This window comes from Eucyclogobius newberryi, unplaced genomic scaffold (genome assembly GCF_026437365.1).
Source record: "Eucyclogobius newberryi isolate DKJ021-1_F unplaced genomic scaffold, fEucNew1.0.hap1 SCAF_6, whole genome shotgun sequence".
Taxonomy (NCBI): Eukaryota; Metazoa; Chordata; class Actinopteri; order Gobiiformes; family Gobiidae; genus Eucyclogobius; species Eucyclogobius newberryi.
Window position 1 is genome coordinate 1,514,708 of NW_027316278.1, and position 17,500 is coordinate 1,532,207.

The window sequence follows — 17,500 nt, forward strand, 5'->3', positions numbered from 1 at the left end:
GTGGTCCCAAGAGTCTCTAAAAGCACGGTAGGAGGTAGAGCTCATGTCCATGTTAAATCTGCTGACACAGTCTCTTTATTTAAGTCCAGACTTAAAACGTTCCTCTTTGAAATTACTTATGGTCAGGCCAGTTAGGAACAGAAATATAAAGCTACAGTTTCAGCTCTGCTGCCCTAGCAGCAACTCCGGAGGAAAGTATGAGCTCTGTCCTCTGATAAACACTTATTCTATCAAATTATATTTACTATTTAGTTCTCTGAGTCTCTTCACTGCTGTCGTGAGTTCAGGAGTAACAGAAAGAAATTGAATTGAAGACTTTAAATGTAAGAAACGTCCTAGCTATATTCCCCGCCCGGACCCCGCCCAGACCCCGCCCAGACCCCGCCCGGACCCCGCCCGGACCCCGCCCAGACCCCGCCCGGACCCCGCCCGGACTGACCCGCTCCTCCTCGAAGCTGATGAGGCCCTCGTCGTCGCTGAGTTCTTCTGGGGCGTCGCTGATCAGAGCCGACAGTTCAGTCTGAACCGAGCGAGACTTCAACAGGCTCAGGATCCTCTGCAGAGGCGACTGTCCTCCAGAGGGGGGCGCCACCTCCTGCTGCTGCTCCAGGGCGTCGCTCTGCTGCTTCGCAAAGTTCACAAACACCTGAGGCACAGGTCAAAGGTATCAAACGCTGGTTAGTCCTGGTTTAGTCCTGGTTTAGTCCTGCTTTAGTCCTGATTTAGTCCTGCTTTAGTCCTGGTTTAGTCCTGCTTTAGACCTGCTTTAGTCCTGCTTTAGACCTGCTTTAGACCTGCTTTAGACCTGCTTTAGACCAGCTTTAGTCCTGGTTTGGACCTGCTTTAGTCCTGCTTTAGTCCTGCTTTAGTCCTGGTTTAGACCTGCTTTAGTCCTGCTTTAGACCCGCTTTAGTCCTGCTTTAGACCTGCTTTAGACCTGCTTTAGACCTGCTTTAGTCCTGCTTTAGTCCTGCTTTAGACCCGCTTTAGTCCTGCTTTAGACCTGCTTTAGACCTGCTTTAGACCTGCTTTAGACCTGCTTTAGTCCTGCTTTAGTCCTGCTTTAGTCCTGCTTTAGTCCTGGTTTAGTCCTGGTTTAGTCCTGGTTTAGTCCTGCTTTAGTCCTGGTGTAGTCCTGCTTTAGTCCTGGTTTAGTCCTGGTTTAGTGCTGCTTTAGTCCTGGTGTAGTCCTGCTTTAGTCCTGCTTTAGTCCTGCTTTAGTCCTGCTTTAGTCCTGGTTTAGTCCCTCTTTAGTCCCTCTTTAGTCCCTCTTTAGTCCCTCTTTAGTCCTGGTGTAGTCCCTCTTTAGTCCCTCTTTAGTCCTGGTGTAGTCCCTCTTTAGTCCCTCTTTAGTCCCTCTTTAGTCCTGGTGTAGTCCCTCTTTAGTCCTGGTGTAGTCCCTCTTTAGTCCTGGTGTAGTCCCTCTTTAGTCCTGCTTTAGTCCTGGTGTAGTCCCTCTTTAGTCCCTCTTTAGTCCCTCTTTAGTCCCTCTTTAGTCCCTCTTTAGTCCTGGTGTAGTCCCTCTTTAGTCCTGGTGTAGTCCCTCTTTAGTCCTGCTTTAGTCCTGGTGTAGTCCCTCTTTAGTCCCTCTTTAGTCCCTCTTTAGTCCTGGTGTAGTCCCTCTTTAGTCCTGGTGTAGTCCCTCTTTAGTCCCTCTTTAGTCCTGGTGTAGTCCCTCTTTAGTCCTGGTGTAGTCCCTCTTTAGTCCTGCTTTAGTCCTGGTGTAGTCCCTCTTTAGTCCCTCTTTAGTCCCTCTTTAGTCCTGGTGTAGTCCCTCTTTAGTCCCTCTTTAGTCCCTCTTTAGTCCTGGTGTAGTCCCTCTTTAGTCCCTCTTTAGTCCCTCTTTAGTCCTGGTGTAGTCCCTCTTTAGTCCTGGTGTAGTCCCTCTTTAGTCCTGGTGTAGTCCCTCTTTAGTCCTGCTTTAGTCCTGGTGTAGTCCCTCTTTAGTCCCTCTTTAGTCCCTCTTTAGTCCTGGTGTAGTCCCTCTTTAGTCCTGGTGTAGTCCCTCTTTAGTCCCTCTTTAGTCCTGGTGTAGTCCCTCTTTAGTCCTGGTGTAGTCCCTCTTTAGTCCTGGTGTAGTCCCTCTTTAGTCCCTCTTTAGTCCTGGTGTAGTCCCTCTTTAGTCCCTCTTTAGTCCTGGTGTAGTCCCTCTTTAGTCCCTCTTTAGTCCCTCTTTAGTCCTGGTGTAGTCCCTCTTTAGTCCCTCTTTAGTCCTGGTGTAGTCCCTCTTTAGTCCCTCTTTAGTCCCTCTTTAGTCCTGGTGTAGTCCCTCTTTAGTCCTGGTGTAGTCCCTCTTTAGTCCTGGTGTAGTCCCTCTTTAGTCCTGCTTTAGTCCTGGTGTAGTCCCTCTTTAGTCCCTCTTTAGTCCCTCTTTAGTCCTGGTTTAGTCCCTCTTTAGTCCTGGTGTAGTCCCTCTTTAGTCCCTCTTTAGTCCTGGTGTAGTCCCTCTTTAGTCCTGGTGTAGTCCCTCTTTAGTCCTGGTGTAGTCCCTCTTTAGTCCCTCTTTAGTCCCTCTTTAGTCCTGGTGTAGTCCCTCTTTAGTCCCTCTTTAGTCCTGGTGTAGTCCCTCTTTAGTCCCTCTTTAGTCCTGGTGTAGTCCCTCTTTAGTCCTGGTGTAGTCCCTCTTTAGTCCTGGTGTAGTCCCTCTTTAGTCCTGCTTTAGTCCTGGTGTAGTCCCTCTTTAGTCCCTCTTTAGTCCCTCTTTAGTCCTGGTGTAGTCCCTCTTTAGTCCTGGTGTAGTCCCTCTTTAGTCCCTCTTTAGTCCCTCTGTAGTCCCTCTTTAGTCCCTCTTTAGTCCTGGTGTAGTCCCTCTTTAGTCCTGGTGTAGTCCCTCTTTAGTCCTGGTGTAGTCCCTCTTTAGTCCCTCTTTAGTCCTGGTGTAGTCCCTCTTTAGTCCCTCTTTAGTCCTGGTGTAGTCCCTCTTTAGTCCCTCTTTAGTCCCTCTTTAGTCCTGGTGTAGTCCCTCTTTAGTCCCTCTTTAGTCCTGGTGTAGTCCCTCTTTAGTCCCTCTTTAGTCCCTCTTTAGTCCTGGTGTAGTCCCTCTTTAGTCCTGGTGTAGTCCCTCTTTAGTCCTGCTTTAGTCCTGGTGTAGTCCCTCTTTAGTCCCTCTTTAGTCCCTCTTTAGTCCTGGTGTAGTCCCTCTTTAGTCCTGGTGTAGTCCCTCTTTAGTCCCTCTTTAGTCCCTCTTTAGTCCTGGTGTAGTCCCTCTTTAGTCCCTCTTTAGTCCTGGTGTAGTCCCTCTTTAGTCCTGGTGTAGTCCCTCTTTAGTCCTGGTGTAGTCCCTCTTTAGTCCCTCTTTAGTCCTGGTGTAGTCCCTCTTTAGTCCTGGTGTAGTCCCTCTTTAGTCCTGGTGTAGTCCCTCTTTAGTCCCTCTTTAGTCCCTCTTTAGTCCTGGTGTAGTCCCTCTTTAGTCCCTCTTTAGTCCTGGTGTAGTCCCTCTTTAGTCCCTCTTTAGTCCCTCTTTAGTCCTGGTGTAGTCCCTCTTTAGTCCCTCTTTAGTCCTGGTGTAGTCCCTCTTTAGTCCCTCTTTAGTCCCTCTTTAGTCCCTCTTTAGTCCTGGTGTAGTCCCTCTTTAGTCCTGGTGTAGTCCCTCTTTAGTCCTGGTGTAGTCCCTCTTTAGTCCTGCTTTAGTCCTGGTGTAGTCCCTCTTTAGTCCCTCTTTAGTCCCTCTTTAGTCCTGGTGTAGTCCCTCTTTAGTCCTGGTGTAGTCCCTCTTTAGTCCTGCTTTAGTCCTGGTGTAGTCCCTCTTTAGTCCTGGTGTAGTCCCTCTTTAGTCCCTCTTTAGTCCCTCTTTAGTCCTGGTGTAGTCCCTCTTTAGTCCTGCTTTAGTCCTGGTGTAGTCCCTCTTTAGTCCCTCTTTAGTCCCTCTTTAGTCCTGGTGTAGTCCCTCTTTAGTCCTGGTGTAGTCCCTCTTTAGTCCTGGTGTAGTCCCTCTTTAGTCCTGGTGTAGTCCCTCTTTAGTCCTGGTGTAGTCCCTCTTTAGTCCTGGTGTAGTCCCTCTTTAGTCCTGGTGTAGTCCCTCTTTAGTCCTGGTGTAGTCCCTCTTTAGTCCTGGTGTAGGACTCACGTTGTCCAGAGTGGTCTGGCTCACAGAAAAGTCCTGGATCTTGAGTAAATCCACGACTCGCTGCATTTTACTGAAAACCTGAGCCAGAGACAAGAACTCGGACTTGAGCTGGAACTGGACTTTAGTGTGATGTCGCTCCTGCAACAGAAGCAGGGGTCAGGGGTCAGGACCAGAGCCCGGGTCAGGGGTCAGGGGTCAGGACCAGAGCCCGGGTCAGGGGTCAGGACCAGAGCCCAGGTCAGGGGTCAGGACCAGAGCCCAGGTCAGGGGTCAGGACCAGAGCCCGGGTCAGGGGTCAGGACCAGAGCCCAGGTCAGGGGTCAGGACCAGAGCCCGGGTCAGGGGTCAGGACCAGAGCCCAGGTCAGGGGTCAGGACCAGAGCCCAGGTCAGGGGTCAGGGGTCAGGACCAGAGCCCGGGTCAGGGGTCAGGGGTCAGGACCAGAGCCCGGGTCAGGGGTCAGGGGTCAGGTGTGCAGTACATTTACCTTGAGTTGAGCCTCAGGGAAGTTCCTGTTGAAGAATCGAACGACTTCTTTCACATTTGAGCTGGATTTGGTCCTGACAGTGATTGTGTAACCATCACCGAACCTGAGAGAAGAGACCAGGACTAAAGAGGGACTAAAGAGGGACTAAAGAGGGACTACAGAGGGACTAAAGAGGGACTACAGAGGGACTAAAGAGGGACTACAGAGGGACTAAAGAGGGACTAAAGGGGGACTAAAGAGGGACTACAGAGGGACTAAAGAGGGACTACAGAGGGACTAAAGAGGGACTACAGAGGGACTAACGAGGGACTAAAGGGGGACTAAAGAGGGACTAAAGGGGGACTAAAGAGGGACTACAGAGGGACTACAGAGGGACTAAAGAGGGACTAAAGAGGGACTACAGAGGGACTAAAGAGGGACTACAGAGGGACTAAAGAGGGACTAAAGGGGGACTAAAGAGGGACTAAAGGGGGACTAAAGAGGGACTACAGAAGGACTACAGAGGGACTAAAGAGGGACTAAAGGGGGACTAAAGAGGGACTACAGAGGGACTACAGAGGGACTAAAGAGGGACTAAAGAGGGACTAAAGAGGGACTAAAGAGGGACTAAAGAGGGACTAAAGGGGGACTACAGAGGGACTACAGAGGGACTACAGAGGGACTAAAGAGGGACTACAGAGGGACTAAAGAGGGACTACAGAGGGACTAAAGAGGGACTAAAGGGGGACTAAAGAGGGACTACAGAGGGACTACAGAGGGACTAAAGAGGGACTAAAGAGGGACTAAAGGGGGACTAAAGAGGGACTACAGAGGGACTATAGAGGGACTAAAGAGGGACTAAAGAGGGACTAAAGAGGGACTAAAGGGGGACTAAAGAGGGACTACAGAGGGACTACAGAGGGACTAAAGAGGGACTACAGAGGGACTAAAGAGGGACTAAAGAGGGACTAAAGGGGGACTAAAGAGGGACTAAAGAGGGACTAAAGAGGGACTAAAGGGGGACTAAAGAGGGACTACAGAGGGACTACAGAGGGACTAAAGAGGGACTAAAGAGGGACTAAAGAGGGACTAAAGGGGGACTAAAGAGGGACTACAGAGGGACTACAGAGGGACTAAAGAGGGACTACAGAGGGACTAAAGAGGGACTACAGAGGGACTAAAGAGGGACTAAAGGGGGACTAAAGAGGGACTAAAGGGGGACTAAAGAGGGACTACAGAGGGACTACAGAGGGACTAAAGAGGGACTAAAGAGGGACTAAAGGGGGACTACAGAGGGACTACAGAGGGACTACAGAGGGACTAAAGAGGGACTAAAGAGGGACTAAAGAGGGACTAAAGAGGGACTAAAGGGGGACTAAAGAGGGACTACAGAGGGACTACAGAGGGACTAAAGAGGGACTACAGAGGGACTAAAGAGGGACTACAGAGGGACTAAAGAGGGACTAAAGGGGGACTAAAGAGGGACTAAAGGGGGACTAAAGAGGGACTACAGAGGGACTACAGAGGGACTAAAGAGGGACTAAAGAGGGACTAAAGGGGGACTAAAGAGGGACTACAGAGGGACAACAGAGGGACTACAGAGGGACTAAAGAGGGACTAAAGAGGGACTAAAGAGGGACTACAGAGGGACTAAAGAGGGACTACAGAGGGACTAAAGAGGGACTACAGAGGGACTAAAGAGGGACTACAGAGGGACTAAAGAGGGACTAAAGAGGGACTACAGAGGGACTAAAGAGGGACTAAAGAGGGACTAAAGAGGGACTAAAGAGAGGGCTAAAGAGAGGGCAAAAGAGGGACTAAAGAGGGACTAAAGAGAGGGCTAAAGAGGGACTAAAGAGGGACTAAAGAGAGGGCTAAAGAGGGACTAAAGAGGGACTAAAGAGGGACTAAAGAGGGACTAAAGAGGGACTAAAGAGGGACTAAAGAGAGGGCTAAAGAGGGACTAAAGAGGGACTAAAGAGAGGGCTAAAGAGGGACTAAAGAGGGACTAAAGAGGGACTAAAGAGGGACTAAAGAGAGGGCTAAAGAGGGACTAAAGAGGGACTAAAGAGGGACTAAAGAGGGACTAAAGGGGGACTAAAGGGGGACTAAAGAGGGACTACAGAGGGACTACAGAGGGACTAAAGAGGGACTAAAGGGGGACTAAAGAGGGACTAAAGAGGGACTAAAGAGGGACTAAAGAGGGACTAAAGAGAGGGCTAAAGAGGGACTAAAGAGGGACTAAAGAGGGACTAAAGAGGGACTACAGAGGGACTAAAGAGGGACTAAAGGGGGACTAAAGAGGGACTAAAGGGGGACTAAAGAGGGACTACAGAGGGACTAAAGAGGGACTAAAGAGGGACTAAAGAGGGACTAAAGAGGGACTACAGAGGGACTAAAGAGGGACTAAAGAGGGACTAAAGAGGGACTAAAGAGGGACTAAAGAGAGGGCTAAAGAGGGACTACAGAGGGACTAAAGAGGGACTAAAGAGGGACTACAGAGGGACTAAAGAGGGACTAAAGGGGGACTAAAGAGGGACTAAAGGGGGACTAAAGAGGGACTACAGAGGGACTACAGAGGGACTAAAGAGGGACTAAAGAGGGACTAAAGGGGGACTAAAGAGGGACTACAGAGGGACTACAGAGGGACTAAAGAGGGACTACAGAGGGACTAAAGAGGGACTAAAGAGGGACTAAAGAGGGACTACAGAGGGACTAAAGAGGGACTACAGAGGGACTAAAGAGGGACTAAAGAGGGACTACAGAGGGACTAAAGAGGGACTAAAGAGGGACTAAAGAGAGGGCTAAAGAGAGGGCAAAAGAGGGACTAAAGAGGGACTAAAGAGAGGGCTAAAGAGGGACTAAAGAGGGACTAAAGAGGGACTAAAGAGAGGGCTAAAGAGGGACTAAAGAGGGACTAAAGAGGGACTAAAGAGGGACTAAAGAGGGACTAAAGAGAGGGCTAAAGAGGGACTAAAGAGGGACTAAAGAGGGACTAAAGAGGGACTAAAGAGGGACTAAAGAGAGGGCTAAAGAGGGACTAAAGAGGGACTAAAGAGGGACTAAAGAGGGACTAAAGAGGGACTAAAGGGGGACTAAAGAGGGACTACAGAGGGACTACAGAGGGACTAAAGAGGGACTAAAGGGGGACTAAAGAGGGACTAAAGAGGGACTAAAGAGGGACTAAAGAGGGACTAAAGAGAGGGCTAAAGAGGGACTAAAGAGGGACTAAAGAGGGACTAAAGAGGGACTACAGAGGGACTAAAGAGGGACTAAAGAGGGACTACAGAGGGACTAAAGAGGGACTAAAGAGGGACTAAAGAGGGACTAAAGAGGGACTACAGAGGGACTAAAGAGGGACTAAAGAGGGACTAAAGAGGGACTAAAGAGAGGGCTAAAGAGGGACTAAAGAGGGACTAAAGAGGGACTACAGAGGGACTAAAGAGGGACTACAGAGGGACTAAAGAGGGACTACAGAGGGACTAAAGAGGGACTAAAGAGGGACTAAAGAGGGACTAAAGAGAGGGCTAAAGAGGGACTAAAGAGGGACTAAAGAGGGACTACAGAGGGACTAAAGAGGGACTAAAGAGGGACTAAAGAGGGACTAAAGAGGGACTACAGAGGGACTAAAGAGGGACTAAAGAGGGACTACAGAGGGACTAAAGAGGGACTAAAGAGGGACTAAAGAGGGACTAAAGAGGGACTAAAGAGAGGGCTAAAGAGGGACTAAAGAGGGACTAAAGAGGGACTAAAGAGGGACTAAAGAGGGACTACAGAGGGACTAAAGAGGGACTAAAGAGGGACAAAAGAGGGACTAAAGAGAGGGCTAAAGAGGGACTAAAGAGGGACTAAAGAGGGACTAAAGAGGGACTAAAGAGGGACTAAAGAGGGACTAAAGAGGGACTAAAGAGAGGGCTAAAGAGGGACTAAAGAGGGACTACAGAGGGACTAAAGAGGGACTAAAGAGGGACTACAGAGGGACTAAAGAGGGACTAAAGAGGGACTAAAGAGGGACTAAAGAGAGGGCTAAAGAGGGACTAAAGAGGGACTAAAGAGGGACTACAGAGGGACTAAAGAGGGACTAAAGAGGGACTAAAGAGGGACTAAAGAGGGACTAAAGAGGGACTAAAGAGAGGGCTAAAGAGGGACTAAAGAGGGACTACAGAGGGACTAAAGAGGGACTAAAGAGGGACTACAGAGGGACTAAAGAGGGACTAAAGAGGGACTAAAGAGGGACTAAAGAGGGACTAAAGAGAGGGCTAAAGAGGGACTAAAGAGGGACTAAAGAGGGACTACAGAGGGACTAAAGAGGGACTACAGAGGGACTAAAGAGGGACTACAGAGGGACTAAAGAGGGACTACAGAGGGACTAAAGAGGGACTAAAGAGGGACTAAAGAGAGGGCTAAAGAGGGACTAAAGAGGGACTACAGAGGGACTAAAGAGGGACTAAAGAGGGACTACAGAGGGACTAAAGAGGGACTAAAGAGGGACTACAGAGGGACTAAAGAGGGACTAAAGAGGGACTAAAGAGGGACTAAAGAGAGGGCTAAAGAGGGACTAAAGAGGGACTAAAGAGGGACTAAAGAGGGACTAAAGAGGGACTAAAGAGAGGGCTAAAGAGGGACTAAAGAGGGACTAAAGAGGGACTAAAGAGAGGGCTAAAGAGGGACTAAAGAGGGACTAAAGAGGGACTAAAGAGGGACTAAAGAGGGACTAAAGGGGCACTAAAGAGGGACTACAGAGGGACTACAGAGGGACTAAAGAGGGACTAAAGAGGGACTAAAGGGGGACTAAAGAGGGACTACAGAGGGACTACAGAGGGACTAAAGAGGGACTACAGAGGGACTAAAGAGGGACTACAGAGGGACTAAAGAGGGACTAAAGAGGGACTACAGAGGGACTAAAGAGGGACTAAAGAGAGGGCTAAAGAGGGACTAAAGAGGGACTAAAGAGGGACTACAGAGGGACTAAAGAGGGACTACAGAGGGACTAAAGAGGGACTACAGAGGGACTAAAGAGGGACTAAAGAGGGACTAAAGAGGGACTAAAGAGAGGGCTAAAGAGGGACTAAAGAGGGACTAAAGAGGGACTACAGAGGGACTAAAGAGGGACTACAGAGGGACTAAAGAGGGACTAAAGAGGGACTACAGAGGGACTAAAGAGGGACTAAAGAGGGACTAAAGAGAAGGCTAAAGAGGGACTAAAGAGGGACTAAAGAGGGACTACAGAGGGACTAAAGAGAGGGCTAAAGAGGGACTAAAGAGGGACTAAAGAGGGACTACAGAGGGACTAAAGAGGGACTAAAGAGGGACTACAGAGGGACTAAAGAGGGACTACAGAGGGACTAAAGAGGGACTAAAGAGGGACTAAAGAGGGACTAAAGAGAGGGCTAAAGAGGGACTAAAGAGGGACTACAGAGGGACTACAGAGGGACTAAAGAGGGACTACAGAGGGACTAAAGAGGGACTAAAGAGGGACTACAGAGGGACTAAAGAGGGACTAAAGAGAGGGCTAAAGAGGGACTAAAGAGGGACTAAAGAGGGACTACAGAGGGACTAAAGAGGGACTAAAGAGGGACTACAGAGGGACTAAAGAGGGACTAAAGAGGGACTAAAGAGGGACTAAAGAGGGACTAAAGAGAGGGCTAAAGAGGGACTAAAGAGGGACTACAGAGGGACTAAAGAGGGACTAAAGAGGGACTACAGAGGGACTAAAGAGGGACTACCGAAGGACTAAAGAGGGACTAAAGAGGGACTAAAGAGGGACTAAAGAGGGACTAAAGAGAGGGCTAAAGAGGGACTAAAGAGGGACTAAAGAGGGACTACAGAGGGACTAAAGAGGGACTAAAGAGGGACTAAAGAGGGACTACAGAGGGACTAAAGAGGGACTAAAGAGGGACTAAAGAGAGGGCTAAAGAGGGACTAAAGAGGGACTAAAGAGGGAAAAAAGAGGGACTACAGAGGGACTAAAGAGGGACTAAAGAGGGACTAAAGAGGGACTAAAGAGGGACTACAGAGGGACTACAGAGGGACTAAAGAGGGACTAAAGAGGGACTACAGAGGGACTAAAGAGGGACTAAAGAGGGACTAAAGAGGGACTAAAGAGGGACTAAAGAGGGAAAAAAGAGGGACTACAGAGGGACTAAAGAGGACTAAAGAGGGACTAAAGAGGGACTAAAGAGGGACTAAAGAGGGACTAAAGAGAGGGCTAAAGAGGGACTAAAGAGGGACTAAAGAGGGACTAAAGAGGGACTAAAGAGGGACTACAGAGGGACTAAAGAGGGACTAAAGAGGGACTACAGAGGGACTAAAGAGGGACTAAAGAGGGACTAAAGAGAGGGCTAAAGAGGGACTAAAGAGGGACTACAGAGGGACTAAAGAGGGACTAAAGAGGGACTAAAGAGGGACTAAAGAGGGACTAAAGAGAGGGCTAAAGAGGGACTAAAGAGGGACTAAAGAGGGACTACAGAGGGACTAAAGAGGGACTAAAGAGGGACTACAGAGGGACTAAAGAGGGACTAAAGCGGGACTAAAGAGGGACTAAAGAGGGACTAAAGTAGGAGTAAAGAGGGACTAAAGAGGGACTAAAGAGGGACTAAAGAGGGACTAAAGAGGGACTAAAGCGGGACTAAAGAGGGACTAAAGAGGGACTAAAGAGCGGACTAAAGAGGGACTAAAGAGGGACTACAGAGGGACTAAAGAGGGACTAAAGAGGGACTACAGAGGGACTAAAGAGGGACTAAAGAGGGACTACAGAGGGACTACAGAGGGACTACAGAGGGACTAAAGCAGGACTAAAGAGGGACTAAAGAGGGACTAAAGAGGGACTAAAGAGGGACTAAAGAGGGACTAAAGCAGGAGTAAAGAGGGACTAAAGCGGGACTAAAGAGGGACTAAAGAGGGACTAAAGAGGGACTAAAGCAGGACTAAAGAGGGACTAAAGAGGGACTAAAGAGGGACTAAAGAGGGACTAAAGCGGGACTAAAGCGGGACTAAAGAGGGACTAAAGAGGGACTAAAGAGGGACTAAAGAGGGACTAAAGAGGGACTACAGAGGGACTACAGAGGGACTAAAGAGGGGCTAAAGAGGGACTAAAGAGGGACTACAGAGGGACTACAGAGGGACTACAGAGGGACTAAAGCAGGACTAAAGAGGGACTAAAGAGGGACTAAAGAGGGACTAAAGAGGGACTAAAGCAGGAGTAAAGAGGGACTAAAGAGGGACTAAAGAGGGACTAAAGAGGGACTAAAGAGGGACTAAAGCAGGAGTAAAGAGGGACTAATGAGGGACTAAAGAGGGACTAAAGAGGGACTAAAGAGGGACTAAAGCGGGACTAAAGAGGGATTAAAGAGGGACTAAAGAGGGACTAAAGCAGGAGTAAAGAGGGACTAAAGAGGGACTAAAGAGGGACTAAAGCTGGACTAAAGAGGGACTAAAGAGGGACTAAAGCTGGACTAAAGAGGGACTAAAGAGGGACTAAAGAGGGACTAAAGAGGGACTAAAGCAGGAGTAAACAGGGACTAAAGAGGGACTAAAGAGGGACTGAAGCAGGACTAAAGAGGGACTAAAGCAGGACTAAAGAGGGACTAAAGAGGGACTAAAGAGGGACTAAAGAGGGACAAAAGCTGGACTAAAGAGGGACTAAAGAGGGACAAAAGCTGGACTAAAGAGGGACTAAAGAGGGACTAAAGAGAGGGCTAAAGAGGGACTAAAGAGGGACTAAAGAGGGACTACAGAGGGACTAAAGAGGGACTAAAGAGGGACTAAAGAGAGGGCTAAACAGGGACTAAAGAGGGACTACAGAGGGACTAAAGAGGGACTACAGAGGGACTAAAGAGGGACTAAAGAGGGACTAAAGAGGGACTAAAGAGGGACTAAAGAGAGGGCTAAAGAGGGACTAAAGAGGGACTAAAGAGGGACTACAGAGGGACTAAAGAGGGACTAAAGAGGGACTACAGAGGGACTAAAGAGGGACTAAAGAGGGACTAAAGAGGGACTAAAGCAGGAGTAAAGAGGGACTAAAGAGGGACTAAAGAGGGACTAAAGAGGGACTAAAGAGGGACTACAGAGGGACTAAAGAGGGACTACAGAGGGACTAAAGAGGGACTACAGAGGGACTAAAGAGGGACTAAAGGGGGACTAAAGAGGGACTAAAGGGGGACTAAAGAGGGACTACAGAGGGACTACAGAGGGACTAAAGAGGGACTAAAGAGGGACTAAAGGGGGACTAAAGAGGGACTACAGAGGGACTACAGAGGGACTAAAGAGGGACTAAAGAGGGACTAAAGAGGGACTAAAGAGGGACTAAAGGGGGACTAAAGAGGGACTACAGAGGGACTAAAGAGGGACTACAGAGGGACTAAAGAGGGACTACAGAGGGACTAAAGAGGGACTAAAGGGGGACTAAAGAGGGACTAAAGGGGGACTAAAGAGGGACTACAGAGGGACTACAGAGGGACTAAAGAGGGACTACAGAGGGACTACAGAGGGACTAAAGAGGGACTACAGAGGGACTAAAGAGGGACTAAAGAGGGACTACAGAGGGACTACAGAGGGACTACAGAGGGACTAAAGAGGGACTAAAGAGGGACTAAAGAGGGACTACAGAGGGACTAAAGAGGGACTACAGAGGGACTAAAGAGGGACTACAGAGGGACTAAAGAGGGACTAAAGAGGGACTACAGAGGGACTAAAGAGGGACTAAAGAGGGACTAAAGAGGGACTAAAGAGGGACTAAAGAGAGGGCTAAAGAGAGGGCTAAAGAGGGACTAAAGAGGGACTAAAGAGAGGGCTAAAGAGGGACTAAAGAGGGACTAAAGAGGGACTAAAGAGGGACTAAAGAGAGGGCTAAAGAGGGACTAAAGAGGGACTAAAGAGGGACTAAAGAGGGACTAAAGAGGGACTAAAGAGGGACTAAAGAGAGGGCTAAAGAGGGACTAAAGAGGGACTAAAGAGGGACTAAAGGGGGACTAAAGCAGGACTAAAGCAGGACTAAAGCAGGACTTTACCTGTTCTTCAGGTGCTGGATGCTTCCCAAACACTTGAAGCGTCCGTTGACCATGATTCCGAGCCGTGTGCAGAGGGCCTCACACTCCTCCATACTGAACACACACGTATGTCATTAACACAATATACTAAATGTACTACAAACCTGTACCTGTACTTACTGTGTACTATCTGTACTTACTGTGTACTATCTGTACTTACTGTGTACTATCTGTACTTACTGTGTACTACCTGTACTTACTGTGTACTACCTGTACTTACTGTTTACTACCTGTACTTACTGTGTACTACCTGTACTTACTGTGTACTACCTGTACTTACTGTGTACTACCTGTACTTACTGTGTACTACATGAGGACGTGAGCTCCAAACATCTAAATGTCCTTAATTAATAATTAATTCTCTCTGAAGTTTCAGTCTCAGATTTACACCTTTATTTTAACGTGTTTAAAAAGTGTTAAGTAGAAATTATTTTGACTGTTGAACACTAAAAAGATGGTTATTATTAATTATACATGTCTCTGTAGTTACACATGTTCCAGTGTCAGCAGTTTGTTTTACAGTGTGGCGTGCAGTAGCACCGAGTGACCACCAGGACTCAGTGTGGCGTGCAGTAGCACCGAGTGACCACCAGGACTCAGTGTGGCGTGCAGTAGCACCGAGTGACCACCAGGACTCACCTGTGTGACGTCAGCACGACAGAACGTCCCGTTTTGATGATGTCGAGGATGAGGTCCCAGAGAAACCTGCGAGCTTTAGGGTCCATCCCCGTGGTGGGCTCGTCCTGAGACACACAGGACATAGTGTGAGCCTCCTCCAGGGGGCGTGTCACATGAGAGCGTCCTCCAGGGGGCGTCCTTCAGGGGGCATGTTCTGAGGCATGTTCTGAAGCGTGTTCTGAAGCGTGTTCTGAGGCGTGTTCTGAGGCGTGTTCTGAAGCGTGTTCTGAGGCGTGTTCTGAGGCGTGTTCTGAGACGTGTTCTGAGGCGTGTTCTGAGGCGTGTTCTGAGGTGTGTTCTGAAGCGTGTTCTGAGGCGTGTTCTGAAGCGTGTTCTGAGGCGTGTTCTGAGGCGTGTTCTGAGGCGTGTTCTGAAGCGTGTTCTGAGGCGTGTTCTGAGGCGTGTTCTGAAGCGTGTTCTGAGGCGTGTTCTGAGGCGTGTTCTGAGGTGTGTTCTGAAGCGTGTTCTGAGGCGTGTTCTGAAGCGTGTTCTGAGGCGTGTTCTGAGGCGTGTTCTGAGGCGTGTTCTGAGGCGTGTTCTGAGGCGTGTTCTGAGGCGTGTTCTGAGGCGTGTTCTGAGGCGTGTTCTGAAGCGTGTTCTGAGGCGTGTTCTGAAGCGTGTTCTGAGACGTGTTCTGAGGCGTGTTCTGAGGCGTGTTCTGAGGCGTGTTCTGAAGCGTGTTCTGAGGCGTGTTCTGAGCCATGTTCTGAGGCGTGTTCTGAAGCGTGTTCTGAGGCGTGTTCTGAGGCGTGTTCTGAAGCGTGTTCTGAGGCGTGTTCTGAAGCGTGTTCTGAGGCGTGTTCTGAGCCATGTTCTGAGGCGTGTTCTGAAGCGTGTTCTGAGGCGTGTTCTGAGGCGTGTTCTGAGGCGTGTTCTGAGGCGTGTTCTGAAGCGTGTTCTGAGGCGTGTTCTGAGGCGTGTTCGGAGGCGTGTTCTGAAGCGTGTTCTGAGGCGTGTTCTGATGCGTGTTCTGAGCCATGTTCTGAGGCGTGTTCTGAGGCGTGTTCTGAGGCGTGTTCTGAGGCGTGTTCTGAAGCGTGTTCTGAGGCGTGTTCTGAAGCGTGTTCTGAGGCGTGTTCTGAGGCGTGTTCTGAGGCGTGTTCTGAGGCGTGTTCTGAAGCGTGTTCTGAGGCGTGTTCTGAGGCGTGTTCTGAGGCGTGTTCTGAGGCGTGTTCTGAGGCGTGTTCTGAAGCGTGTTCTGAGGCGTGTTCTGAGGTGTGTTCTGAAGCGTGTTCTGAGGCGTGTTCTGAGGCGTGTTCTGAGGCGTGTTCTGAGGCGTGTTCTGAGGCGTGTTCTGAAGCGTGTTCTGAGACGTGTTCTGAGGCGTGTTCTGAGGCGTGTTCTGAGGCGTGTTCTGAGGCGTGTTCTGAAGCGTGTTCTGAGGCGTGTTCTGAGGCGTGTTCGGAGGCGTGTTCTGAAGCGTGTTCTGAAGCGTGTTCGGAGGCGTGTTCTGAGAAGTGTTCTGAGGCGTCTTCTGAGGCGTGTTCTGAAGCGTGTTCGGAGGCGTGTTCTGAGGCGTGTTCTGAAGCGTGTTCGGAGGCGTGTTCTGAGCCATGTTCTGAAGCGTGTTCTGAGGCCTGTTCTGAAGCGTGTTCTGAGGCGTGTTCTGAAGCGTGTTCGGAGGCGTGTTCTGAGGCGTGTTCTGAGGCCTGTTCTGAGGCGTGTTCGGAGGCGTGTTCTGAAGCGTGTTCGGAGGCGTGTTCTGAGGCGTGTTCGGAGGCGTGTTTTGAAGCGTGTTCGGAGGCGTGTTCTGAAGCGTGTTCGGAGGCGTGTTCTGAAGCGTGTTCTGAAGCGTGTTTGGAGGTGTGTTCTGAGCCATGTTCTGAAGCGTGTTCTGAGGCGTGTTCTGAGGCGTGTTCTGAAGCGTGTTCTGAGGCGTGTTCTGAAGCGTGTTCTGAGGCGTGTTCTGAAGCGTGTTTGGAGGCGTGTTCTGAAGCGTGTTCTGAGGCGTGTTCTGAAGCGTGTTCTGAGGCGTGTTCTGAAGCGTGTTCTGAGGCGTGTTCTGAAGCGTGTTCTGAGGCGTGTTCGGAGGTGTGTTCTGAGAAGTGTTCGGAGGCGTGTTCTGAGGCATGTTCTGAAGCGTGTTCTGAGGCGTGTTCTGAGGCGTGTCCTGAAGCGTGTTCTGAGGCGTGTTCTGAAGCGTGTTCTGAGGCGTGTTCTGAAGCGTGTTCTGAGGCGTGTTCGGAGGCGTGTTCAGAGGCGTGTTCCGAGGCGTGTTCTGAAGCGTGTTCTGAGGCGTGTTCTGAGGCGTGTTCGGAGGCGTGTTCTGAAGCGTGTTCGGAGGCATGTTCTGAGGTGTGTTCTGAAGCGTGTTTGGAGGCGTGTTCTGAGCCATCTTCTGAAGCGTGTTCTGAGGCGTGTTCTGAGGCGTGTTCTGAAGCGTGTTCTGAGGCCTGTTCTGAAGAGTGTTCTGAGGCCTGTTCTGAGGCGTGTTCGGAGGCGTGTTCTGAAGCGTGTTCGGAGGCGTGTTCTGAGGCGTGTTCGGAGGCGTGTTTTGAAGCGTGTTCGGAGGCGTGTTCTGAAGCGTGTTCGGAGGCGTGTTCTGAAGCGTGTTCTGAGACGTGTTCTGAGGCGTGTTCGGAGGCGTGTTCTGAGGCGTGTTCTGAAGCGTGTTTGGAGGTGTGTTCTGAGCCATGTTCTGAAGCGTGTTCTGAGGCGTGTTCTGAGGCGTGTTCTGAAGCGTGTTCTGAGGCGTGTTCTGAAGCGTGTTCTGAGGCGTGTTCTGAAGCGTGTTTGGAGGCGTGTTCTGAAGCGTGTTCTGAGGCGTGTTCTGAAGCGTGTTCTGAGGCGTGTTCTGAAGCGTGTTCTGAGGCGTGTTCTGAAGCGTGTTCTGAGGCGTGTTCGGAGGTGTGTTCTGAGAAGTGTTCGGAGGCGTGTTCTGAGGCATGTTCTGAAGCGTGTTCTGAGGCGTGTTCTGAAGCGTGTTCTGAAGCGTGTTCTGAGGCGTGTTCTGAGGCGTGTTCGGAGGCGTGTTCTGAAGCGTGTTCTGAAGCGTGTTCTGAAGCGTGTTTGGAGGTGTGTTCTGAGCCATGTTCTGAAGCGTGTTCTGAGGCGTGTTCTGAAGCGTGTTCTGAGGCGTGTTCTGAAGCGTGTTCTGAGGCGTGTTCTGAAGCGTGTTTGGAGGCGTGTTCTGAAGCGTGTTCTGAGGCGTGTTCTGAAGCGTGTTCTGAGGCGTGTTCTGAAGCGTGTTCTGAGGCGTGTTCTGAAGCGTGTTCTGAGGCGTGTTCGGAGGTGTGTTCTGAG

The 17,500-nt window shown here is 49.9% G+C and overlaps 1 protein-coding gene across 4 annotated transcripts in view; it reads right to left on the minus strand.

Annotated features, from left to right (window-relative positions):
• Positions 1–17,500, minus strand: part of abca2 (ATP-binding cassette, sub-family A (ABC1), member 2) — a 118,315-nt gene that overhangs the window by 7,049 nt on the left and 93,766 nt on the right. For all 4 annotated transcript variants that reach the window (XM_072432373.1, XM_072432372.1, XM_072432374.1 and 1 more), the window contains exons 44-48: positions 14,219–14,322; positions 13,541–13,633; positions 4,554–4,656; positions 4,067–4,204; positions 440–646 (exon numbers count right to left, since the gene is read on the minus strand). In XM_072432373.1, coding sequence (XP_072288474.1) covers positions 440–646; positions 4,067–4,204; positions 4,554–4,656; positions 13,541–13,633; positions 14,219–14,322 — 645 coding nt within the window. The remainder of the gene's footprint in view (positions 1–439; positions 647–4,066; positions 4,205–4,553; positions 4,657–13,540; positions 13,634–14,218; positions 14,323–17,500) is intronic.